Below are 23,071 nucleotides of genomic sequence, written 5' to 3'. Positions count from 1 at the left end.
TATATAATAACCAATAACAACCCACAATTACACTATTACCCTCTAACATCCTTACTCAATTACAAAATTGTCCTCCTTAACAAACTCAATCCCAACTACCTTTGTAACTAACTTGACTCACATTTACTTGCCATGTGTCATTGGTTAATAACCGGAAAGCCTTGCGGCTGACGCCGACGCTCGACTCAAAGCCCTTGAGCCATTGCCTTAGGGGTAGGGTTTCTGGAAGTCCAGAAAAGGTGAGAATGATCTTGGTGGCGTACCGGGATATCCTAAGGAGCTTGTCGACGCCATCACGCTTTGCGAGGTAGACTTAGAGATGGTTTAGAAAGTCATTTGGCTTGGGCTTCAACAATGGATTGATTCGATTTTGCTGGTTCAGTAATGGAGCTGTGTGTTAGAGAGATGTGGGAGGGGGAGAGAGAGAAATGAAGTGGATGGAGTAGAAAATGGAGGCAGAAGTGTGGGTGCAGAGGAGAGAAGAATGGGTGCAGAGGAGAGAAGGGTGGGTGCAAACGCCCAATTTTTTTTTTAATTTTTTTAATTTTTAATTTTTTTAATATCCACGTGACGCTCAGTCATTGCTCACGTGGATGCCACATCAGTAATTAACGGCAAACTTAACAGCAACCTTAACGGATGTATGAAAGTGTTCCAAAATTATAACTTTATGTACCCCTCTGGGATGAAAAAACTTTCATGTACCAAATGTTGAAAACCAAGAAACTTTAAGGTAGTAAACTGAGATTAACCCAAAAAAAAAAGTAATGCAAAAGGGGGTCACTAAGGACCTTATTAGTAATTTTACAAATGGACAAATTTGTAATTAAAAAATTCATTAAAAGGTGGATGAGAAGATAAGACTTTGGGGTAGGAATAATAGCTCTCAACCAAAATTAAACTGGAAAGAATTAAAATCCAGTTTTACCCGTCCAAATTGGGGTGTATGTAATGGTTTGGTACTAAGGTGCTTTTATAAAAAGTGGGTATAAAAAAAAGCTGAATTCAAAAAAATGTTTGATAAACACTTAAAAACAGCTTATTTTCACAGTTTTGGGTGGAAAAAGCTGAAAACATGAAGCAGCAAAAATGAGTTTATTCTCACAACACAACAGAAGCAGTTTATTTTTTCAAAGTACAGCAATACCAAACCAGTTCTATATCTGTTTGAAATATGCCATAGAAAACTCAAAATTGTGGGTATTTTGCTATTGAGTTTGATGTAATCCTATTGTTAATTTGCAATTTCATTAATTTTCATTAACCTGCTTTTTAGTCAGATATTGTACCAAACGTTTTATTAATTTAATCTAACTTAGTCTATTCTAAGCTAATCTAACTTAATCCTTAGAGCTAGTCCAGACCGAAGTAATCCAGTACAACAAACGCACTCTAAAAAACTAGTGGAAATCTTGCTAATTCATTTTTCAATACCTGAATTATTTTTACCACCAATCGTCCAATTACAATTCAAACAAATAATATTCCATAAGCATTTAATGGCCTAAAATTCTTCATCCTCCTGTTCTTCCTTGTGGAACTTCCAAACCGAAGCCATAATCCCATTAGATGTTGAGCATTTGGGCTTTTCACCTCTTTGGTTCTGTTTAGAATTGGTCTTTTGGATGATCTTCACTGTCTTCAATTCATCTGGTCTCTTTCTCAAATACTCCTTTAATTCTTTCTCCTCTATCGAATCTATCATGTTCGTCTGCGAGAACGAGATGAAAATATTACTCGTCATCGTCATACATGTGTTATATGTTTTAACGTCGTTTATCCCATAAACTTCAATACATCAGACACAAAATGAGTGTGCGATGACATTCTGAGAAAGAAAATAACATTATCCCGTTATGGTATACGGTTTTTATCAGAATAACGCCTTTCAAATACCATTGACTGCATTGATTTCATCATGCGAGCATCAACATGATCAACAGTCCAAAATGCTTTATCACATCCCTCAAGTGAGAATCAAACATGGAAAATGATTACTTGCACACAATTTTTTCTTCTACAGATTTTTTGGGCGTTCAGATTGAATAAATCAAACAAAAACAATGAAAATAATTAAACAAAAATGTATAAGGCGAATAAATGGTGCGTGCTTATGATTTCCTGTCAAATATCTATAGTACGCACATACAAGAAAAATGAGGCCATAAAAAATGAATGAAATATAAGTACCCATGTTTTGAGATCTTGTATTTGTTTCTCCAAAAGCTCTTCATCCTTGTCTGCGAGGCTTTTTCTCTCCTCCCACGAAATAACTCCAGGCTCCATGGCTGGCTTTGGTTTCTTCTTTCCTTCCCTCACTGTAGACATTGTTTTCTTCTGATTTCACAAATCCCCAATTCCAAAGATTGGATAAAATAAATGTAGTAAAAATCTGCAGCGAAATCACACAAATAATGTGCTACACGAACATATAGGAAAGTAGAAAGTAACGGTTAAAGCTAGACAGTTACATAACAAAAATATGTTAAAGAAAAAAAAAAGACTGGAGAAAAGCTTAACAAAAGATCTTCCTGGTAGATGTGGATTAGGAAAACTTTTAACCATCATTGTGACGAAATGTGTCAATCATACAATGTCACATGTAAGTTTTTCTGCACATAACATTATATGATTGACATAAGACATCACATTAACGATATATTAGTGCGGTAAATATCGCCTCACAAATTATGCAAAATGTGTTTGTCCAACGTTGCAACCCAGTTTGAATCTCCTTTCCTTAAGTTTAGAGTGATGACTGTGCCAATCATACAACGTCACGTGCAAGTTTTTCTCTACATAGCATTATATGGTGGGCACGGAACATCATTGTGGCAGTATAAAGGCTTTTGAGCGTAAGGTTGTTAGCTACATACATACTAATACACGGCTACTGCAAGGGTTAGAAGATTGATGAGGGTGTACAATTCTTTAAGAAAATGCGTTGCAACGGATTGGAACCTAGTCCGGTATCTTACAACACACTTATAGGAGCTTTATATCGTGCTGGCAAAGTTACAACCGCACATAAACCTTTTGAAGAGATGCAAACTTGCGGTCAAACCCTTGTCTTGTCTACATATACCGTTATGTTGGATGGACTCTGCAAGAATGGAAACATTGACGAGGCGACGGAATTGTTTGAGTCCGTCAAGGACCCAAAACTTGAACCTGGCATTCAGTTTTGGAGTATAAGTAAAACTGAAGCATAACAAATAAAACTGGCCTAGAAACCTGAACTAGACCCGCGGAACCAGTTCGTGGTTAGGCCGTGTTTCTGTTTACGAAGCTTAGAACAGCTGTGAAACGAGATCTTGATAGAAGTACAGAAGTGTGTATTCCTCTAAAGATCTCAGTACTATTAAAAAGGAACTCTGCAATATCATACACATTAAATAGGAAGTTACAAACTTATAGGAACATCCTGGGCGCAGAATATTTGACATAAGCATGCTGAAATTTAGAATTGACGAGTGACACGCTACTTGTGCGTTCCCCTCTTTCGACCTCTACCTCGAGACCTAATGGTTGGAGCATCCTTGGAGGTAGCTGGATAATCTTTCAAAAATTCTTCCTCGCTTTTGTCATCGCCACTGACATAAGGTTCAGTTTGTTCTGAACTTGCTTCCTCTTCTTCTGGCAGTTTCCCAGCAACCTCTTTGTTTGAAAGCTTATCTCGGAGCTCTCTTAGTTTAGCTTTCTTTGAATTCAAGACGCCAAGAAACTAGAAGATGTTAAAGACATGTCAGTCAAGAGATTCAGGAAAAAAAAACTGCACAAGTCTCAATTAAATGAGTGAGATGGGAACAAATCAATCACATCCCAAATGGTCAAAGCATTAAAAGTGACCGCATGATCAAAATATGATTCTGATACACATTTGGCCAGATCATGCAAATTTAGTTGAAAACAAAAGAATCTCTGAAAAGCAAAGACATCAAATACTAGACTCTAACCATTGTAGGGAATTTTTCATATGAAGAACTAACTTTCGCAAGGGTATATTATTTACTGAACATACTGCACTCTAAAGTGCAAAGAATGCCAACTGTATTATATGGCAGGAGAAGTTTGAAGCTCCATTTACAGAATACAGAAACATTTTGAGAACACAGAAAATCGATGCATAGCTAATAGAGGTATGGTATGGTGCACCTTTGCATAAATAGCGGACTCAAATTCTATCTTCTCATTGGTAATCTTCTCACTCTGTGCTAGACACTTCTCAGCTTCCACTTTCAACCTCTCAAACGATTGAGTTTTTCTCACAACTTCTTCCTATACACACACATACATATTATGAATGAAACAAGCAAACAAGTTAAACTCACTCTCATAACCACCTCCAGCAGAATATACTGACTCAAATATGCATGATATGTACAAACAGAAGAAACACAAATCAGTGACTTATTAATAGTTGTAAAAACAAGGAAACCGACATACTATACACCACTCTTCATTATTGACATGAGTAATCAACCAGATACTATTCCAACTTTAATGCAAGTTACGTCAGATGCAATCAGCTCTTTCCTAGACAATGTAGAGCGGCAGACTGGAAGTCTAAAAAACTCTAGCTCAACATTGGCTTCTCCGATAAACCCAACGCAAGATCAAGTTTACAAAAAATCACAATCTTTTGTGCAACAAAGTTGAGAGAAAATCTTCAGAGTCTGCAGTCTGTACATATATATACAATTCAAATCCGGTGCATAGTAGATGAAATTACCCATCTAGGTTCTTTCAGAAACGCTAAATACTTTGAAAATCCAAATCACAACTCATCTTTCGATTAAATTTCCAAAAATTCCAACAGGGTTTCAAAATTGCGTGGATTCCAACCTAGTTTTCTTATCATTCCTATTAATATCCAACACTTCGTAGCAAAAAATAATTAAGTTTATAAAAAGGAGGGAAATTTACACTTAGCCCAACATTTGCATCCATGAGAAAATCCAACACCGCCGCCGTGGTTTGCTTACTGTTTGGCGACGGCTGACATTTCCACCGCCATTCGAGCTTCGTCCCTTCCTTCTCAAACGTCCATGAAAGCTGTACAAACAATCAATCTCAATCGAATGATTACTCAACTTTAATTACAACTAACATAATTTCCCCAAGAAATTAAGTTAATAAAAAGCTTCAATTTTTAATTACTCTTTTGTAGCCGTCGCCGGCGTCGGCGAACCCGTATACGGAGTCAGGGTGCTGAAACCCTAAGTAGCGCTCGGCCAGCGCCACGTACTCGGAGACCGGCTGGTCCCACTGAGCGGCACGGTCGCTGACCTGGTCTTCGGAGGCGGAGCAGATCCAGGCGTTGCGGCCGTCGGTGATGGAGAGTTCGAAGCGGGAGGGGAACCACGTGCCCTTGACGAAGATTGGTTGCTGGGATTCTTGGAGATCGAGCTTTAGGCACGTGTGTTTGGGGGTGGGGGCCTCCATTGTTGTGGGCTGTGGAGCTTCCTCTGCACGCTGAGTCTCTGAAATTGAAGAGAGATGGAGGGACGGACTTTGATTTTAGGGGTTTGTGGGGTTCAACTCTTCCCGCCTTCTTTTGACTCCAGCTGGTTTGGTATTGTTATGCTTTGAAAAAAAATGGTTTTTCCGGTGTTATGAAATTAAGCAGCAGAGTATTTGATATATTTTTTTGTAAAAGTGTTTTAAGAAAAAAATAATAATATTATAATGTTTGATAAATTCTTTTTGTAAAACAACTATGATTGTTTGAAATAACCAAAAGATAATGACAAACAAGAAATTAATCTAAAAAAAGTAATCAACAACTCTTCGAAAAAAAAATGAATAGAGAAGTAATCAATTTTTCTTACTTCTCTCTCAATTTTTCTTGTTTTCTCCACAAACCCTAATTTTTTCCACAAACCATATCACCTTCCCCAATTAATTTTTTCCCGACCCTCCATCCCCAATGTTTGTTTCCCGACACCCATACACTCATCCCTTCACTCTTCCCACCCCTTTTTCACTCACTCTCCCATCCCCAAATTTAAAAATCCAAACAAATAAATAATGAAATTTTAGACAAGAGAAGCTTACCAGAGGAAGGACACCGAGCCGAATAACGCGACCTGGAGAATGAGAGAGATCGTTGGGAGGAATGACACACCCCGACCTAGAGGATCAAGGCGTGCTGGCCGTCACGTGAGCGTGACGTAACCAAAAGTGCGACACGGAAGCAAGACATAACAAAATATAAAGGAATTCAAACCAATCTCTAGTAGAACCACCTACTAGAATAAAAGGATGAGTTATAAGGTAAACACATAAATTCAGAGCATAGGTTTAAGTGCAGTCAAGTAGGACCAAAATAAAAGTACATCACCCGCAGGTGAGTCCTACATGTAGAGCGTCTGTCAGAATGCCGGAAAAAGACCTCGAGAGTCACCAACCGCTAACTAGAACCTGGAAGGGCGCAAAACAAAGATGAGTGGGTCAGTAAAATCAAAGATTTTCCAAAACATTCCATTTAAAACATTTCCAACCCCTCACCGTAAAACTTGTACACTTCCCCAGAAAAATAGTATATAAACATATATATACACATATCATCACAACTCAGCTCATATCCATCAACATAACATATCAGAAATAATATGCCACACCATGCCAAATATAATCAGAAATGCATCAATATCAATTAGGTGAAATAATAAATCAACCGGAGACCCTACAATGGTCATGTACGGCTGATTCTAAAGCTCAACATCCCACTCAGCCGGAGTCACCACAGTGACCTATACGGCCTTGCCGGAGTCACCAACTGTGACATGTACAGCACTACACTGCACATCACTCGGAACTACGTATAGTAGTTTGTACGATGAAAGGTGTATAAATACGCTCTAGTGCTTCTCTCATCAATCATCAGCGCGCATAACTAAGGTCACCCACTAGTCGGAATCACATCTAGTGATCTATACGACTAGCATGTCGGAACCCTCACATGGTCTGTACGACATCCACCTACTTGGATCCAAGACGAGCGTGCGATGTGGTGAATAATAATATAAACACTAACACCTAGGGTGCAAGTTATGAGCTTTCAATGCAGTTCTCATAAAATAACTCATCTGAATAATATAAAAACTCACATGTGCGTCCACCGCGTCAATTAACATATATATGCATCCATTATCAAACTAAATATCTCAACATTTGCATGCATGGCAATTTAAATCAAAATTTTCATATAAACGCATTTTCTGAGAAAAACAGTTGTATATAGGTAATACAAAAACAAAAATGCCCACTCACTGATAAGTCGATGGGTCGTAACCCCCGTGACATCCCTGGATGTGCTCGTCCTCGGGATAAGTGTCACCTATATGCGAAACAACTATAAAAACGTTAATTTAAACACATAACCAACAATTCGAAATAACTTCTCATACGATGCTCAAATTGGGTATATGAATATACCACATCGACCTACTCGACGTCACGGACGTTGAGAAATTTTTAGATTAATTTTTTGCGCGCCAGGGAACACACGGACACACGCGCCCCCACGCGCGTCATCTTCCCCAGCCAGTCGCCGGACTGGTTTTTCCGGCGGCTGGTTTCCGGCCAAACTTGTAACTTCTTGTTCTCCTTCGTTTCTCAACCATTTTCTTCGAATTTTATATCAAACTGAAGCCCCAACCATGAAGAATCACGATGGACTAGTTTTAGGGTCTAAAATTCACTATATTTTACCTGGCGAAGCACGATAGTTCGGGAAACTTTGAGGACTTCGCTCTCGGTCCTCCGACGTCCAATTATCACCAACGAAGCACTCCGAGGCTCGCGAGGATGTCCTTAAGCTCACTGTGAGCTTGAAATTCCCTGAAACGTAAGATTTTACGTGTGCATGAACAGTGCACAATTTCGGGGTTAGGGTTTCCCGACGATCCCGAGGGTTTCACTTCCTAAAACTAGTACCAATCAACTCAGAACATCAAGAGGGTGAAGATTCATACCTTATTTGCTTCGATCCATGAAGTTTTGAAGGGTTTTAGTTGTTGCCGTACGTTTATGGGGGAGAGAGAGTGAGAGAGAGTCGTGAGGGAGGAGAGAAAGGGAAGGTACGGGGAAGAGAGCAGGGAGAGTTGGCTGTGTGTGGTCCAACCAAACATACACACTAATTTTAATCCCTAACCACACAAAAATACATTCCAAATAAATCCAACTTAAATTATTTTCTCCAAAAGCTTAGGAACCATGAAAAATTCAAAACATATCACACACATACCTTAGTAACGTCAAGGGTAGTATCGTCATTTCACGCTCCCGATATATAAATCTCGAGACGGGCTGTGACAAGGAAGGATGGCTTCTTTCATATTTGGTGTAGCAAGCTGAAAGCTCCAATCTTTCCATCAAGTTTTAGGATCTGTATAATAGAAGAAAACAATTAAATGAACAAGGAAAAGAGAAAGACTTGCTTAAAATATAAAGGATTTTTTTTTTTTTGGAAGAGATGGCTTCACACCTGAAGGATTTTTCTGAAATAGAGAAGGGAAGTGAGAGTGAGAGAGAAGTCTCAAAATTTGGAAGTCTTTGAGTGGGTTCTGGGAAAAATGAGGAAGAAAGCATGAGAAAGGGGAGGGTAGGATTGAAAAATTGAGAAGTTCATTAACTTGTTAATGTTCATCCGTGTTTTGTTGAAATAAGCTGATTTTTGAAAGCTGTCTTTGTTGTAAAATCGACGGTGGGTGCAGTGGAATAAATGAAACAAGACACAAAATTTACGAGGTTCCTCTACAGTCAGTGTGACTGGAGTACGTCCTCGGGGCAGCAGTGGTGCTTTCATTATAATCTGAAATAATAGGAGTACAAAGATACCTCTCTCTATTATCTCCTCTCATCTTCCTCTATTCTCTCTCTTCCTCTTCCTTCTCTCTCTTCCTCTTCCTTCCTTCCTCTTTTTCTTTCCCGTGAACTCTCCTCACTTCATTCATCTTCTTCCTTTATATAAACAAAAGAAAGCACTATTCACTTTACAAATTTTCCACAAATGAATAGTGAAAATACTGTGCATAAATAGTAACAAACTATTCATGTGGACCATCCACATAATATTTACAACACTCCCCCTTGGATGGCCACAAGTCTTCGATTGACTCGTTAAAATCTTGATCTGTCTTGGATGCTCCCCCTGATGAGTATCTCCCCCTGATCTCAAATCATTTAGGTTGATCGTTGATTGTTCTGCTTTAGTCTCTTAGTAAGAAGAATTGCTAAAAGAGTTGCTTTACTTATTGTTAACTTTCCACAGCCTTTTTCTTGAACTGGGTTGTAGGACTTTCTGCTAGACTAGCATTGAAGATCGAAATTTACTCCTTTTATCTGGAGCAGATTTGATTCAAGTATGGTGGACACTTGATCTTGAATCGGACTTGTAATTTCTTTAAGGACCTTCGAAGCTGGATCTTGAATGAAATTGGACCATGAGGAGCTTCATGTGGCAAGTGATCTTCAGTTTTGTCATGGATGAATCAGCACGCGTTCATTGCGCTTGTCTCCACATGCTTCAATGTATCATTTTCACTTTCCTTACTTGCTCCCCTGGATTCAGTAGTATTTTCCTTGGTTTTCCCCCATGCATGTGTGGCATCTTCTCTTGTAGGATTTGTCCCCTGATGCAGGAGTGGAATGCAAACCCTTGCATTTGAATGGTTCATCACTTCTTGGTGACTGGGGACCCCGCTCCAACAACAGTTGAAGATGACTACTCGAGAGCAATACTAGGTAAGCAATCGGGAAAGGTTCCAGGCAGTCGGTTCCTTACCGGGAGTTTGAGTGGAGGTTTCGACATATTGCTTTCTTTATCCTTGTCTTCGCAGGCAAGAACATGGACAAAGGAAAGGACAGGGAGATTGCATGATATGAGATAATCTTGCTCTGGTCCCTGAAGATATGTGATAATCTTGCCCTGGTGTGACATGTTTGAAGAGGTATTCTCGGAGAGGAAGAAAACTGAGTATTTCGAGATGCTATGTTGAAGATGCATTCTCGGAGATGAGGAAGAGTTAGGTATTCTTGCAGAGTTGCAGGTCTGCCTTGTTATGAAGAACAGAGGTCGACATATATAGAGATTTCCCAATAGCAAGTGGTGGTGCTGTGCTTTTACTCTTGTCAGCAACTATGGTGTAAATAGAACAGTAAGATTTACGCGTTTTCAACTTTGTCAGAGATCTTTGACAAAATTGCACGCGACATCTGAAAAAGTTGGGATTACGTCTGAAAAATGCCAACGAACTTTATTCAGGAAAATCTGGCTTTTGAAATTCGGAGAGCGGTGCCTCTTCGATCTTTGAACAAGTGGCTCTGCTGCCTCTTCTTTTATAGAGACATCAATTGTGTTCAAGGGTATACTCAGAAAATTGCTGCCTGAGAAATTTCCACCTTCTTGCACTTCTGAAATTTTATTTGACCTCTGTTTTTCCTTCATCATTTCTGAAAAATGACTTGCCCATCTAACATTTGCTTAGATTTGAGTCTTAGGAGTGATACAGACGAGCAACGTCAGGATAATATATGGCGCCCGTCCTTCTTATCTTCTAATGGTCCTCTTACGGTTGGGGACTCTATGATGAAGAATAACATAACCGCTACTGTGGTAGCTAGGAATCTTCTCACTCCAAGGGATAACAAGATCCTTTCAGAACGGTCTGAAGAGTCGGCCGTTCAAGACTCCTTGGCTCTCAGTGTTCAGTGTGCTGGCTCTGTGTCCAATATGGGCCAACGCCTACTTGCTCAAACTCACCAAGTTGAATCATTAATGGCGGAGGTGGCAAGTCTTAAACAAGAGATCAGAGGGCTCAAGCACGAGAATAGGGTGTTACACGTGCTTGCAAATAGTTACTCTACGAGCATGAAAAGAAAGCTCGTCCAACTGCAGGAATCCGAAAGTCGGATTCAAAGTGATCACCAGAGGTTCGTTGCTAGATTCCGAAAGCAACTGATGCCTTCCCCTTCTGGTGTTTTGCTAAGTACTGGGGTGCCACATGATCAATCTCCAGTGCCTCCCCCTTCTGGGGTACTTCCGAGTACTGAGGCTTCACATGAGCAACCTTTGTGAAGGCTCCATCCTGTTTGTTTGTTTTAACTCATGTGTATGTATATATCTGTAATTTCTTGGAGATATTAATAAATAAGCTTTATTTCATTCAATGTATTGTGCCAAATACAATAAAGCATATACTTCACTAAGATGTGGTACTTCTGGACCAAATATTAATTTATCTTTACCCTCACGAAGATAAATGATTATTCTTAGTGTCTTCATCATATGAGTATTCAACTCATAATCTTCAATCCATATGGTTCTTTTAATATCATAAATATCATGGATAAGATTCGTGTTGGTAGATTGTTCGATCTGCAGCTCGAGACAATAATTCCTTCAACACTTTATAATTTTTCTAGACTCTTCAGGAGTCCCAATTTAATATCATCAACTCTTCAAGAGTTATAATTTAATGTCATTGACTCTTGCAAGATATTTTAGTATGTTGCAACAATATCATAATGATAGTACTCACTAAGGCAATTTATATCATCCATTGATATTGAGTATATATTTTATGCTTTACCCTTCAGGGGCTTACTTCAAGCAATTTGAATCCTTCAAGGGTTTTCTATACTTCATGACACATTTTCCTTTGGAATTTATACAGAGCAATTTGCTCCCATGTATACTTGAGGGATTTACTTATGGAGATATAATGTGGGCGACTCACAACCCTTCGTATATAATTCTCCATTCATATGAACTCGTTTACAACCTTGTGTCATATCATGTAAGTGTATTACACTGTATTACAAATGCCCATATATAACCTCCTTGGTTCAACATCCTTTGGCTATTTGTATTGTATTCAAATATATATATAGGTTCATTTGCTCACGTTCTTACAAAATTGTAATGGAATTGCCTTTCTCCATTTTGGCCAATAATTTTTCTTTTGTCGACGAACAAAAGAACGTGACTCAATATTAACACATCTCATTGATGAATTTAGTAGCTACTTGTAAAAACCAAAATTACCATTGGTTATCATCAATCCGTGATCTCATATTCTCATGTGCATGCGCATGCATAAAAGCTTTTCATTTCTTTGGATATCCATTGCCTCTTCAAGGGCATGACGCTATCTCTTCCAGGATAGTCATAATTGAGAGAATGTGGATCATAACCTCCTCTTGAGCGTTATAGAGCTTGGATTTTAATCTCCACTTCCGGGAGTTGAGTCATTGGAACCTATATGTCTATTATGCTTCATGTATGAGACATCAATATTCCCATGTCTGTGGATTGTCATATCTGGGACGTGTATCCATGCGACGACTGTCATGCTTCTGGCATGCAACAGTTATGCTTCGGGAATGCAATAGTTCAGTAGTGCCATATTATTCTTCTTTCGAATAACTGAACCTTTTGAGTCTAAAAATCTTCCATGCTTCAGGCGTGCAACAGATAAATCATTTACTGTCTCATTATTTTATCCAACAGAGATATCAATTCTTGTAGGCACATTTGCAGTAAGTATATATGATTTCATCACTTTCGTTGCATCATTCAATTATTCATATTTCATTTTCTCATTGATTACTTCGTGAATCAAAATAAAACAAATTCTCTTCGTTCTTCTGGAACGGTCTTTTCTTATCATTCTTCTGGAATGATATTTTCTCATCGTTCTTCTGGAACAATGTTATTTTCTCCCCCTAATGACGGGAAAACTGTCTTATCAAAATCATAGTCCGCAAACCATGCGGTAAACATATCCCCAATCAAGAATTCCAAATATTGAATGATAGATGGTGTTCAACATCAATGCCTAATCCGCAATGATGCCTCATTTCAGTACGTTGTGGCAGTCTTACAGGCACATAGACAACACAACCAAAAACTCGTAAATGTATAATGTTTGGTTGGTTCCAAACCCGAGTTGTACTGAGAAGTATTGATGGTCGGTAACATGTCTCAACCGAATTAATAATGCATCATGTAAAGTTTACATGTCCCCATGTAGAAAATTGGCAATTTCGTTTTCATGAGCAGAGCGCGGGAAATCAATTTCATTCGCTTAATAAAGGCTTCTGCTAAACCATTTTGAGTATGGACATAAGAAACTTCTGGTCCTTATTTAATAGTCTGTAAACTGAGACTCTTATGGCTTTTATTACAATTAAGTTAAGGCACTGCGGCACTTCAAACTTACGGTACTCATCTAGGAACTTCATGTCCTGATCTTCAGGATCAAGGGACTTCATGCCAGATCCTTTTGTATGATGGAACTTCGGGTCCAATCATTTTATATGATGAGGATTAAGAAACTGCAGGTTCTGATCTAATCAAGGAACTCTGGGTCCTTGTTATACTCATTGTAATAAAAGATAAGTACAATAAATAAATTAAAGCAATAGGCGGTAATTTCAGCCATAATGAATAAATTGCATTTAAATAAATAAAGCTTGTGACAAGGGCTTTAATTCAGCACCATTAAAACTTAAAGCAATAGGCGGTAAAACCGTCCATGGTAAATAAATTGCTTTAAAGTAAATAAAGCTTGTGACAAGGGCTTTGATTCAGCACCATTCACATAAATATCAAAGCTTTAAAGCAAAGGGTAATAATTCTACCCACTATAAATAAATTGCTTTAAATAAATAGAACTTGTGACATGGGCTTTAAACCAACACCATGCACATAAATATGCCAAAACAGAAAATGCAATGATTAAGTCCTCATGTTTTGCTTTTTCATTTTCTTGGTCTGCCACTTCTTTTGTTTCATCCCTTTTATTTTTATTATTATTTCACAGTTCGAAGTCATTTTGGTTACTCAGTAAATAATAGTAACAATAAGTTCCAATTGGTGTTCCTCTTCCGGTGAGTTTCGAAAAAGTCGAAACGATTCCCATAAGTTTTGGAGTCAAGAGTGTCTGCAACTTATGAGAAGATCAAACCGTTAGATTTAGTTCAAAATTTAGTATGATATGGATAAGAGGATACCAAACAACTTTCGTGAAGAAACAATTTCGATTTGAGCTACCGAAATGGAGTTTTGGTACTCATAAGGTGGCTGCCCAGTTTTCTGCGGAAATTGGAAACTGGTTTGGTATTTCAGACATCTGCGACGATCGCACCGTTAACATTTTCTGAAATTTTGATATGTTGTAGATACTGAGCAGACGAACAACGTTCAAGAAGAAAGTATTTCAATCCGAGGTCCGCAAGTTGGAGTTCCGAGGCTATTTACATGGCTGTCAAATTCTCTTACAAATTTTTAGTCTTTTACTCTTTTGCTTCTGCAAAGGATGATATACAGTCATATAACAATATATATAGTTGCTTCAAGAAAATCAATTGTACTGAGATTTGAAGATGAAATGAAATTTTTTTTTCTTATCTATGAGATTCCAGCTGGAGGAGGTGAACATGATTTGTGGCGTTGTGCTTTCCACTGACATGAGAGCTTCTCGTGCTGATAACGTGTTGTAAAATCGACGGTGGGTGCAGTGGAATAAATGAAACAAGACACAAAATTTACGAGGTTCCTCTACAGTCAGTGTGACTGGAGTACGTCCTCGGGGCAGCAGTGGTGCTTTCATTATAATCTGAAATAATAGGAGTACAAAGATACCTCTCTCTATTATCTCCTCTCATCTTCCTCTATTCTCTCTCTTCCTCTTCCTTCTCTCTCTTCCTCTTCCTTCCTTCCTCTTTTTCTTTCCCGTGAACTCTCCTCACTTCATTCATCTTCTTCCTTTATATAAACAAAAGAAAGCACTATTCACTTTACAAATTTTCCACAAATGAATAGTGAAAATACTGTGCATAAATAGTAACAAACTATTCATGTGGACCATCCACATAATATTTACAACAGTCTTTTCCATCTTTTTTTTTTAACTTAAGCTAAGCCTGTATTTAACCGATCAAAGTCAGTAGGTTTTTCTTTTTAAAAAGTAAAATAAAAAATATCAAACTTTGAAATCGAAAATTGTAGAAAACTAAAGAGGGATTCATTAAAACTATAAAATCTAATTGCAAGCGAAAATTCTTATGTTCGATTTTCGTTGTTTGAGGTTTAAGCTAAATTATTTTACCGAGTTTATAATGAGATTTGGCCTAATTTTGATTTTATAGTTGTAAATATATTGTTGTCTATTTTTATACATTATGTTATACAAAAATATAAAATTGAAATCTTATGGAGTGGTATTAATTTCCTATGTTAGGAAGAATCAAGAGGCTCATTTTCTCAGGAGGCCAATTTCTCTACTGATACGTTGTTTGATTCACGTATGTTTGATTCACGTTGCCTATAGTTTAAAATCTGTCTCTTAAACTCATGTTTTTTCTTTTCTTTTTATAGGGCGATATTTTTCTAAAAGTAAAAATTTGAAGTTAAGTTTTTGCTTTCTAAAAGTAAAAATTTGAAGTTAAGTTTTTGCTTTCTTCATTTTCTTTCTCTAAAATATTATTATACCCAAAATTTATTCGTATACAAATGCATTAATGATAATTTTTTTCTTTAAACAAAAAATATTATTTACACTAAGAAAGTGAAAGACGAAGATTATTTAAAATGTAATTCAAATTTAATTTTGACAAGAATTGAACGTAAGATTTCTCGTAATCATTTCCTAATAAAATGTGAGGCAAATTACACTTTGATTCGACTATGCATGTACCCACTTTTTCATTTTAAAAAAATCCTAATCTTTACCCTTTTTCCCAATCATTTCGCAAATGAGTGAGGATCTTCGTTGGATCCTCTTTGTAAAGATTTTGAGAATTCTTCAATTATATCTGTTCATTGTACATCGTGCAGTCAGTTTTTATTAGGTATTGTTTATATTTAATTTTAAATTTATAATAATTTCTGACCGCACGATGTACGATGAACGAATGTGATTGGAGGATTCCAGCATCCTTACAAAGAGGGTTCGATGAGGATCCTCCTGGAACGCGAATAATCTCATTTCAAGTAAATTGTAACAATGGTCCCTCAACTTTAATCAAATTGGAGCAATGGTCATTCAACTAAAAATCCATTACCATTGGTCACTCAACTCATCAAAACGTGTAGCTATAGTCATTTTCGTCAACTTCGTCAAAATTTTGTCAAAATGTGTTATGTTGGAATGACCATTGCTACAATTGGGTTGAAGTTGAGGGAACATTTCTCTAATTGGGTTAAAGTTGAGAGACCATTTCTCCAGTTGGATTAACATTGAGGGACCATTAGTGATGAATTTTTAGTTGAGGAACTATAGCTGCATGCTTTGATGAGTTGAGAGACCAATGCTAATGAATTTTTAGTTGAAAAATCATTGTTCCAATTGAGTTAGAGTTGTGAAACTATTGCTACAATTTACTATCTCCTTTCCCTAAACCCCACCACACGTCACACTCACCAAACGATAAACAAAACCAAAAAAGTAGGGTAAATTACATAGAAACCCCTCAGGTTTGAGGGTTTATTACAATTTCATACAACATCTTTAAAACATTTCATTTTCATACCTCACGTATTATTTTATTTCAAAATAACACATCTGTTAGATTTTCCATCTAATGATTTGTTAAATGCTGACGTGGCTGCCACATTTGTGTTGATGTGGCTGCCACGTGGCAAAAAAATAATTTTTTATACATTAATAATATTATAATATTAACTCTATTTAAAAATTAAAAAAAAAACACTAGAAAAACCCGAACCCAGTCCCCTTCCTTCCCCCTCACCTATCTGTAAAAATCCCTTCCCCTAGAATAACCCAGAATAAGAAGAAACCAAACCCGTCCCCTGCCGCGACCCACCTGCTCTTCCCCCCCCCCCGGCGACGACGCAGCTGCTCTCCCCCCCGCAACGACCCACATGTTCCCCCCCCCGGCGATGACCCACTTGCTCTCCCCCCCGGCGACGACGCACCTGCTCTCCCCCCTCCCCCTTGCGACGACGCACTTGCTGTCCCCCCTCCCCCCGGGCGACGACCTACCGGCCTTCCTCTGCCGCGATGACCCACATTCGACGATGAGCTCGCGACCCCCGCGGGCGACTGTTGTAGGTATTTGGGTTGTGGGTTGTGGTTTTCAGGCAGTGGGTTGCAGGTATTTGGGTTACAGGGGTTTCTAAGAAAATTAGTGAAAAAAAACAGATAAATGATTAAAGGTGGGGGCTTTGAGGTGGGAGAGGTGGATGGGGATATGGGTTTTGGGGGAAGGAGACGCGTGGAGGCAGAGGGTGGCAGGGGAAGAGGCAGGAGAGGGGTGGAATTTGAAGTTCAAACCCTAGAGAGGGAGAGGGAATGAGGGAATTGAAGAAAGGGTGACATGGAGTGTGTTGGGGTTGGTGTGGAGGAAGAAGAAGAGTGGGAGAGATGGGTAAGGGGGTGGGGACGGACGGACGGGAAGGAGGAGATGGGTAAGGGGGTGGGGGTGAGATGTGGGGAAGGGGATCTAGGTTCAAGTTTTCTGGTTTTTTTTTTTTTTGTTAAATAGGTTTAATATTATAATATTGTTAATGTATAAAAAATTATTTTTTTGCCATGTGGCAGCCACATCAGCACAAATGTGGCAGTCAGGTCAGCATTTAACAGACCATTGGATGGAAAATCTAACGGAGGTGTTGTTTTGAAATAAAATAGTACGTGAGGTATGAAAGTAAAATGTTTTAAAGATATTATATGAGATTGTAATAGACCTTAAACCTGAGGGGTTTTTATGTAATTTACTCAAAAAAGTACCACAAAACAGGACAAAACCAGTGTCAGATAAGCACCCATGGTCATGGTGGATACCATTGTTTTATATTGAATGGTATGTTTATATACGCATCCGATAAAACCCCATCTGAATTTATAAATTGTTCTGAAGAAAAGAAAAAAAACCCAGAAAAATCATGTCTCTGAATATCCCTAGCTCTGCAATTCTTCTGCTCCTCCTCCTCCTCTGCTCCTTCACTGCAATCTCTGCTCACGAAAATGAAGACGCAACAATCAAAACAATGGAGGATTTCTCTGGCTACCCATTTCACGAATCACACTCTACCTCTCAGTCTCACACCACTGTTTCTTTACTCTCAGTTGAGACTCAAAGTTTGCAGAAACAGGTACTTCATTTAATCAATTTGATAGTTGCTAATTGGGGTTTATCTGCTTTATCAGTTTGGCTGATTGGGTTTTGTTTAATTGTCTCATATGACTGTTTGTGAGATTTTGGTTTGTTCATTTGTTCATATCTGAGCAAATTTTGTGGATTTTTGGATTGGTAGATTGATGAACTTTCGACTTATTCGGATACACCTGCCCCATCAGTTACCAGGGTCTTGTATACTGAGAAAGATGTATTGGCTCGTAGGTATGCATGTTACCTTTTCAGTGTCAAGTTGTCAATTCAACTAAGGTTTAATTTCAGTGAGTCTGTTTGGATTTCGTGGGGTGGCTTGAACTTCGCTTGATTGTAGAATTTCAACATTAGGTAATCTGTACCATGGCTGTTGTATGTATAGATTGACAAGTAATGTTCTACTTCCATATTGCATCTCATTGACGTGATGGCTTAATTGTTGGATGGAGTTAATGTAGAAAGTCTTAATTGGATTTCGATAAAATCAATTTCCGAATATTTATCAGAATGGTGACTAGCAGAATGAGAACAATGGCAACCCAAACAAGTATTGAGATTTATGTTGAGATGATATTCGATCTTTGCTATGTCTTTGATACTGTTTCTTTTGGCTAATATTTACTGCAGGTTCATCAAAAACTTGATGGGACTTTCTGGTCTATCTGTTAGAGAGGATGCTGTTGGTAACATATTTGGTCGGTGGTGAGTGTACTATGTCCTAATCTTCGAACTTTTATTCGTATTCTATTTTGTTATTTGAATATTGTGATGTTATAAACTTGATTGTTTCAATTGAATCAATTGAACTTTGGAAAACCCTGATTCGGGACTGCTTTGGTTACAGTAGATAGGAGCTTTTCTATATTCTCTCTCATCCCTGTGGCATATATTTATTGCCCCTTATTTAGTTGGGATGCACTGTTCTTTATATCGTACTTTTATTAAGTTTCTCTGACCATGGTTTTGTCTTGTGTTACTATATGTAGGGAAGGCTATAATCCAGATCTTTCTGCAGTTGCGACAGGTTCTCACATTGATGCCATTCCATACTCTGGAAAGTATGATGGTGTTGTGGGTGTTCTAGGTGCTATAGAAGCCATCAATGTACTGAAAAGGTATGCAACTTTGATGAGTCTTGGTGTGAACCGTTTAATTGAGTTGGGCAATTTGTAGCCTTAGCATGCTTGATTTCGCTCTAGGAGACAAGGATGAGACACCGATCTTACATAAAATACTGAGGAAATGAGAATTTATATTGAGTGAAAAATAACCTTCTGGGAAATATTAATAATGGAAAGATCCTAATCAGAAGTTTGCTTTCATATTTCATATTAGGTTCTCCTGAGGTGAAATGTATTTACAACTCTTCTGGTTATGCTACTGAATCTCTGGCAGGTCTGGCTTCAAACCCAAAAGATCACTGGAAGTTATCTTGTTCACCTCGGAAGAGCCTACGCGCTTTGGAATCAGCTGTCTAGGAAGGTTAGGATCACTACTTGGTTAGACTTTAACACACTAGAAGCTATACTAATGTTTCGGTGAAGTTTCTACATAAAACATTTAATTCGCTTTTATCTCTTAATTTGTTGAGTTCCGGGTGAAGTCCAACAATGATGTGTGTTGTTTAAATAAATCCACTCTAGCTTTTGCCTATGTTTAAAAGCAAAATACATATTGTGCAGCCGCTTAATGGCAGGGATTGAGGCCCTGGCTAATGCTCTGAAGACAACAGTTGATGGTCAAAATGTATCCTTCTTAGATGCTGCAGGATCTGCTGGCTACACTAAACATGAAGATGCTTTATTGAGTGTGTTCTTAAAAAAAGAAAGCTACTCTGGTTTTGTGGAATTGCATATTGAGCAAGGCCCCATTTTGGAGGAGGAAGGTAGATCATTTCCAACATACATGTTCCCAACATTATGCATAATAGTGTATGTGTTAAAGCAGTATGTTTTGTGATCCAGGTATATCAATTGGTATTGTAACTGCCATTGCAGCCCCAGCAAGTATAAAAGTGGAGTTTGAAGGCAATGGAGGCCATGCCGGTGCTGTCCTAATGCCAAATAGGTGAGTTGTTTGCAAACTGTAAAATGGAGTTTCAACACCTTTCCTGTTGAGTTCTAGGGTTATGCACAACTGTTCCCTTCCCCTTATCCCACCTGCAAATTCCGTGTGATATTTCCTAATAACTTTTGAAAACTGACTCATGCAGCTAACATAAGTATTTTGTGTTAAAGGCTGTTGAGTTATATTCAAGTAAACATGCCTCATAATTGTTTCCATTAATTATTTATACCAGAAATGATGCTGGACTAGCAGCTGCAGAATTAGCACTAGCTGTTGAGAAACACGTATTGGAATCTGGGTCTGTTGATACTGTTGGTACAGTTGGTAAGTTGTGTTTCCTTCACACCTACGTGCAGGACTGTGGATTAATTCTTTGACCTTCTTTAAAATTTCTCAATGTGTTCCAAGTCTCTTATGTTGGCTGTTCTTATTTCATGTGTGTGGTATATATTAATAATCATTTTATACAAAGGTATTCTGGAGCTACATCCTGGAGCCATTAACAGCATCCCAAGTAAATCGCATCTGGAAATTGGTATGCTTTCTGTCATTAAATTTTCAAGCACAATATACAATTTTACTGAAGTTTGAAAAGACCATTGTATATCCTTTCTCGGTCATAAATTGAGCCAAATGGATACCAGTCTTTGGGATTTTTAGTATATATCGAAGAAAAATTTGGTTTTATTTTTTGATACTATGTAATACCTTTTCATTTTGTAGACACAAGAGATATTGATGAAGAGCGAAGAAACATTGTAATTGAGAAAATTCATCGATCTGCAATTGCTATAGCAAGTAAACGTGGGGTCAGTCTATCAGAGTTCAAAATCATAAATCAGGATCCGCCAGCAATCTCTGATAAATCAATAATTGAGGCAATGGAAGCTTCATCGAAAGAGCTAAACTTAACGTACAAGTTCATGATTAGCCGAGCTTACCACGATTCATTGTTCATGGCCAGGTAAGATAGAGAAAACCTTATCCCTATAAGAAAGGATTCCCTGTATATCTAAAGTCTATAGCAAGATTTGAGATTTGCTGTATTTCATATACATCCTCATACAATGCATTCTCCGTATTTCATTTCTTTTAGTATGTGCTTTTTCGTACTCCACCAAGTGGCTACTTAGGCTGCTAATTCAACTAAATTTGAGGAAATTCAGATGGTGAACAGCATGCCGTTATTCTTTTCACCACAAATAGGTTCTACTAATGTATTTTCATATCCTTGCAGGGTTTCTCCGATGGGTATGGTATTCATTCCATGTTACAAAGGTAGAATCTCCTTTCTCTTCTTCTAGAAACCACCATCTTAAATAACTGTAGTAGTACTGAAATTAATAATTTGAGTCAGACTGAGAATCTAGTTTATTGCAAAAGCATGTCAGCTGCCACACATTTTGCGTGTGCCAAAGCACAACTATAACGCAAAGATATTCGTAATTAGAAACATTGGATGACATTCACTCACATAGTTGAACAAAAGAATGAATCAGTTGCTAGACATGTAGAGAATGCTAGATCGAATGAGTAGAGAATGCTATTAAGTTATTGCGTCCATTTGGATTTGGTTTTGCAGGTTACAGCCATAAGCCTGAAGAATATGCATCCATTCAGGATATATCTAACGGGGTCAGGGTATTAGCATTGACCCTAGCAAAGCTGTCATTGCAGTGAACCATCGGAGTTGATAGCTTGTAAGCTTTTACATATTGGGGTATACTTTCTTCTAAATTCTAATGTTTGTTCAGCTGTTCTAACAATGTGGTTGTTTCTCTGTGTTCGCGGGCACGCGTTAGAGAGAGAGATGCAAAAACTCTGCAGACAGACCTCATTGTTTATATATCAACTGTAGAATCAGATTGGAATATCACCTCAAACTATTTAGCAGCAAATAAAGCGTGCATTGTTAGGAAGCAAGGTGCTAAATCTGTCTCACATATACACGTATACTAACGAATTACCAATCATCATGTCTAAAATAAAACTTGACTGAAAAATCGATACTCACACGACCATAACTCTCATCTAGAGTGTAATACAATGCCGCATCTGTAACTTCCACGGCAACACCCTTCTCTGCCAGCTCCGCCGTAACGTCTTCTATTTGCAAACTGGAGAGGAGATGTAAGGTGTCCCCCCACCTTCGGGTCCCATCTCGTTTGTGAGTATGTTGCCTCTACGACAGCCTTGCTCAAAACAAATGTAAGGTCAAGTCCAAGCCCTATGCGGCTTCTACATTTAGCCCATATGGAAGTTTCATTGTAGTTCCGATACTCCATAGAGGGTACGAAAAACTTAATATTGCCTTTTTTTAAATTTTTTTTTATAACAAACATATTATCTAGGGGATGGGCTTAGTTTTATAATGGGCTAGTAATAATGTGGTTTCAATTCGTCTTTGCCGAGAATCGAACCTAAAACCTAAACCCTATCACTAGACCGTAGTAGATCCCTTACATGTTGGTTCCACCTGGTACCATCTTGTTATGAATGTGATACCCTTTGTGACAACAGACAGACTAATCCAAAGAGTTTTCCGCAACCACACTGCTTGTTTCGCATTTGCAACTTAGTGTAATTTACAAACACATTCATTCGATAATTGTAGCAGAGCCAATATTTAACAAATTAATAAGCTTAGTTTTCACAAAAGTCTCTCCGGGTGAGAGGGTTCGTGAGTTAGGGTCGAAGGGTCAGTGACGGCGTCTGCTTATTTAAAAAATAAGCTCAGCAAAGATTACACAGGTTATTGTGGAGGGTGACTCTGCGCTCGCTATTGCTGCTATTAAAAACTACTCTCAGGATTTGTCCAAGGTTGGTTTGTTAGCAGAGGATGTCAGGTTAGTGGCGGAAT

General features: G+C 38.2%; 2 protein-coding genes and 1 long non-coding RNA gene across 4 annotated transcripts; 1 reads left to right on the top strand and 2 right to left on the bottom strand.

Annotated features, from left to right (window-relative positions):
- Positions 1-1,410: 1,410 nt before the first annotated feature.
- On the bottom strand, positions 1,411-2,355 carry LOC139190511 (uncharacterized). Its single transcript, XR_011574777.1, has 2 exons — positions 2,191-2,355; positions 1,411-1,711 (listed from the first exon to the last, which is right to left on the bottom strand). It is a non-coding gene; the product is annotated as an uncharacterized lncRNA (long non-coding RNA).
- Positions 2,356-3,314: 959 nt separating this feature from the next.
- LOC103453401 (DNA repair protein XRCC4) lies at positions 3,315-5,578 on the bottom strand. Its single transcript, XM_008392941.4, has 4 exons — positions 5,161-5,578; positions 4,927-5,055; positions 4,156-4,278; positions 3,315-3,724 (listed from the first exon to the last, which is right to left on the bottom strand). The coding sequence occupies exons 1-4, from the start codon at positions 5,443-5,445 to the stop codon at positions 3,482-3,484; spliced, it is 780 nt and encodes a 259-aa protein (XP_008391163.3). The 5' UTR covers positions 5,446-5,578; the 3' UTR covers positions 3,315-3,481.
- A 12,218-nt stretch (positions 5,579-17,796) lies between these two features.
- LOC103414713 (ureidoglycolate hydrolase) lies at positions 17,797-22,134 on the top strand. 2 transcript variants are annotated; one of them, XM_070810254.1, is made up of 13 exons: positions 17,797-18,127; positions 18,290-18,375; positions 18,772-18,846; positions 19,131-19,259; positions 19,540-19,626; positions 19,827-20,029; positions 20,109-20,211; positions 20,444-20,535; positions 20,684-20,746; positions 20,935-21,175; positions 21,449-21,489; positions 21,794-21,911; positions 22,014-22,134. In XM_070810254.1, exons 1-12 carry the CDS (start codon positions 17,918-17,920, stop codon positions 21,889-21,891), a joined length of 1,428 nt encoding a protein of 475 aa, XP_070666355.1. In that variant the 5' UTR covers positions 17,797-17,917; the 3' UTR covers positions 21,892-21,911; positions 22,014-22,134. The 2 variants fall into 2 exon arrangements, with proteins under 2 accessions (XP_070666355.1, XP_008351302.3); XM_008353080.4 differs by having other exon boundaries at positions 21,794-22,134.
- The last annotated feature ends 937 nt before the right edge of the window (positions 22,135-23,071 follow it).

The sequence above is a fragment of the Malus domestica genome, chromosome 13, assembly GCF_042453785.1.
Source record: "Malus domestica chromosome 13, GDT2T_hap1".
Taxonomy (NCBI): Eukaryota; Viridiplantae; Streptophyta; class Magnoliopsida; order Rosales; family Rosaceae; genus Malus; species Malus domestica.
This window is presented reverse-complemented; position numbering and strand designations above follow the sequence as displayed.

Excerpts from the sequence above, each read along its gene's own strand:
- LOC103453401 (XM_008392941.4), bottom strand. The coding sequence starts at position 5,445 with ATGGAGGCCCCCACCCCCAAACACACGTGCCTAAAGCTCGATCTCCAA. Across the intron at positions 4,279-4,926 it reads ATGCAAATGTTGGGCTAAGT|GAAGAAGTTGTGAGAAAAAC; the intron begins GTAAATTTCCCT and ends GTGTGTGTATAG. Across the intron at positions 3,725-4,155 it reads AGTCCGCTATTTATGCAAAG|TTTCTTGGCGTCTTGAATTC; the intron begins GTGCACCATACC and ends AACATCTTCTAG.
- LOC103414713 (XM_070810254.1), top strand. The coding sequence starts at position 17,918 with ATGTCTCTGAATATCCCTAGCTCTGCAATTCTTCTGCTCCTCCTCCTC. Across the intron at positions 18,128-18,289 it reads CTCAAAGTTTGCAGAAACAG|ATTGATGAACTTTCGACTTA; the intron begins GTACTTCATTTA and ends TTGGATTGGTAG. Across the intron at positions 20,747-20,934 it reads TAAATCGCATCTGGAAATTG|ACACAAGAGATATTGATGAA; the intron begins GTATGCTTTCTG and ends TTCATTTTGTAG.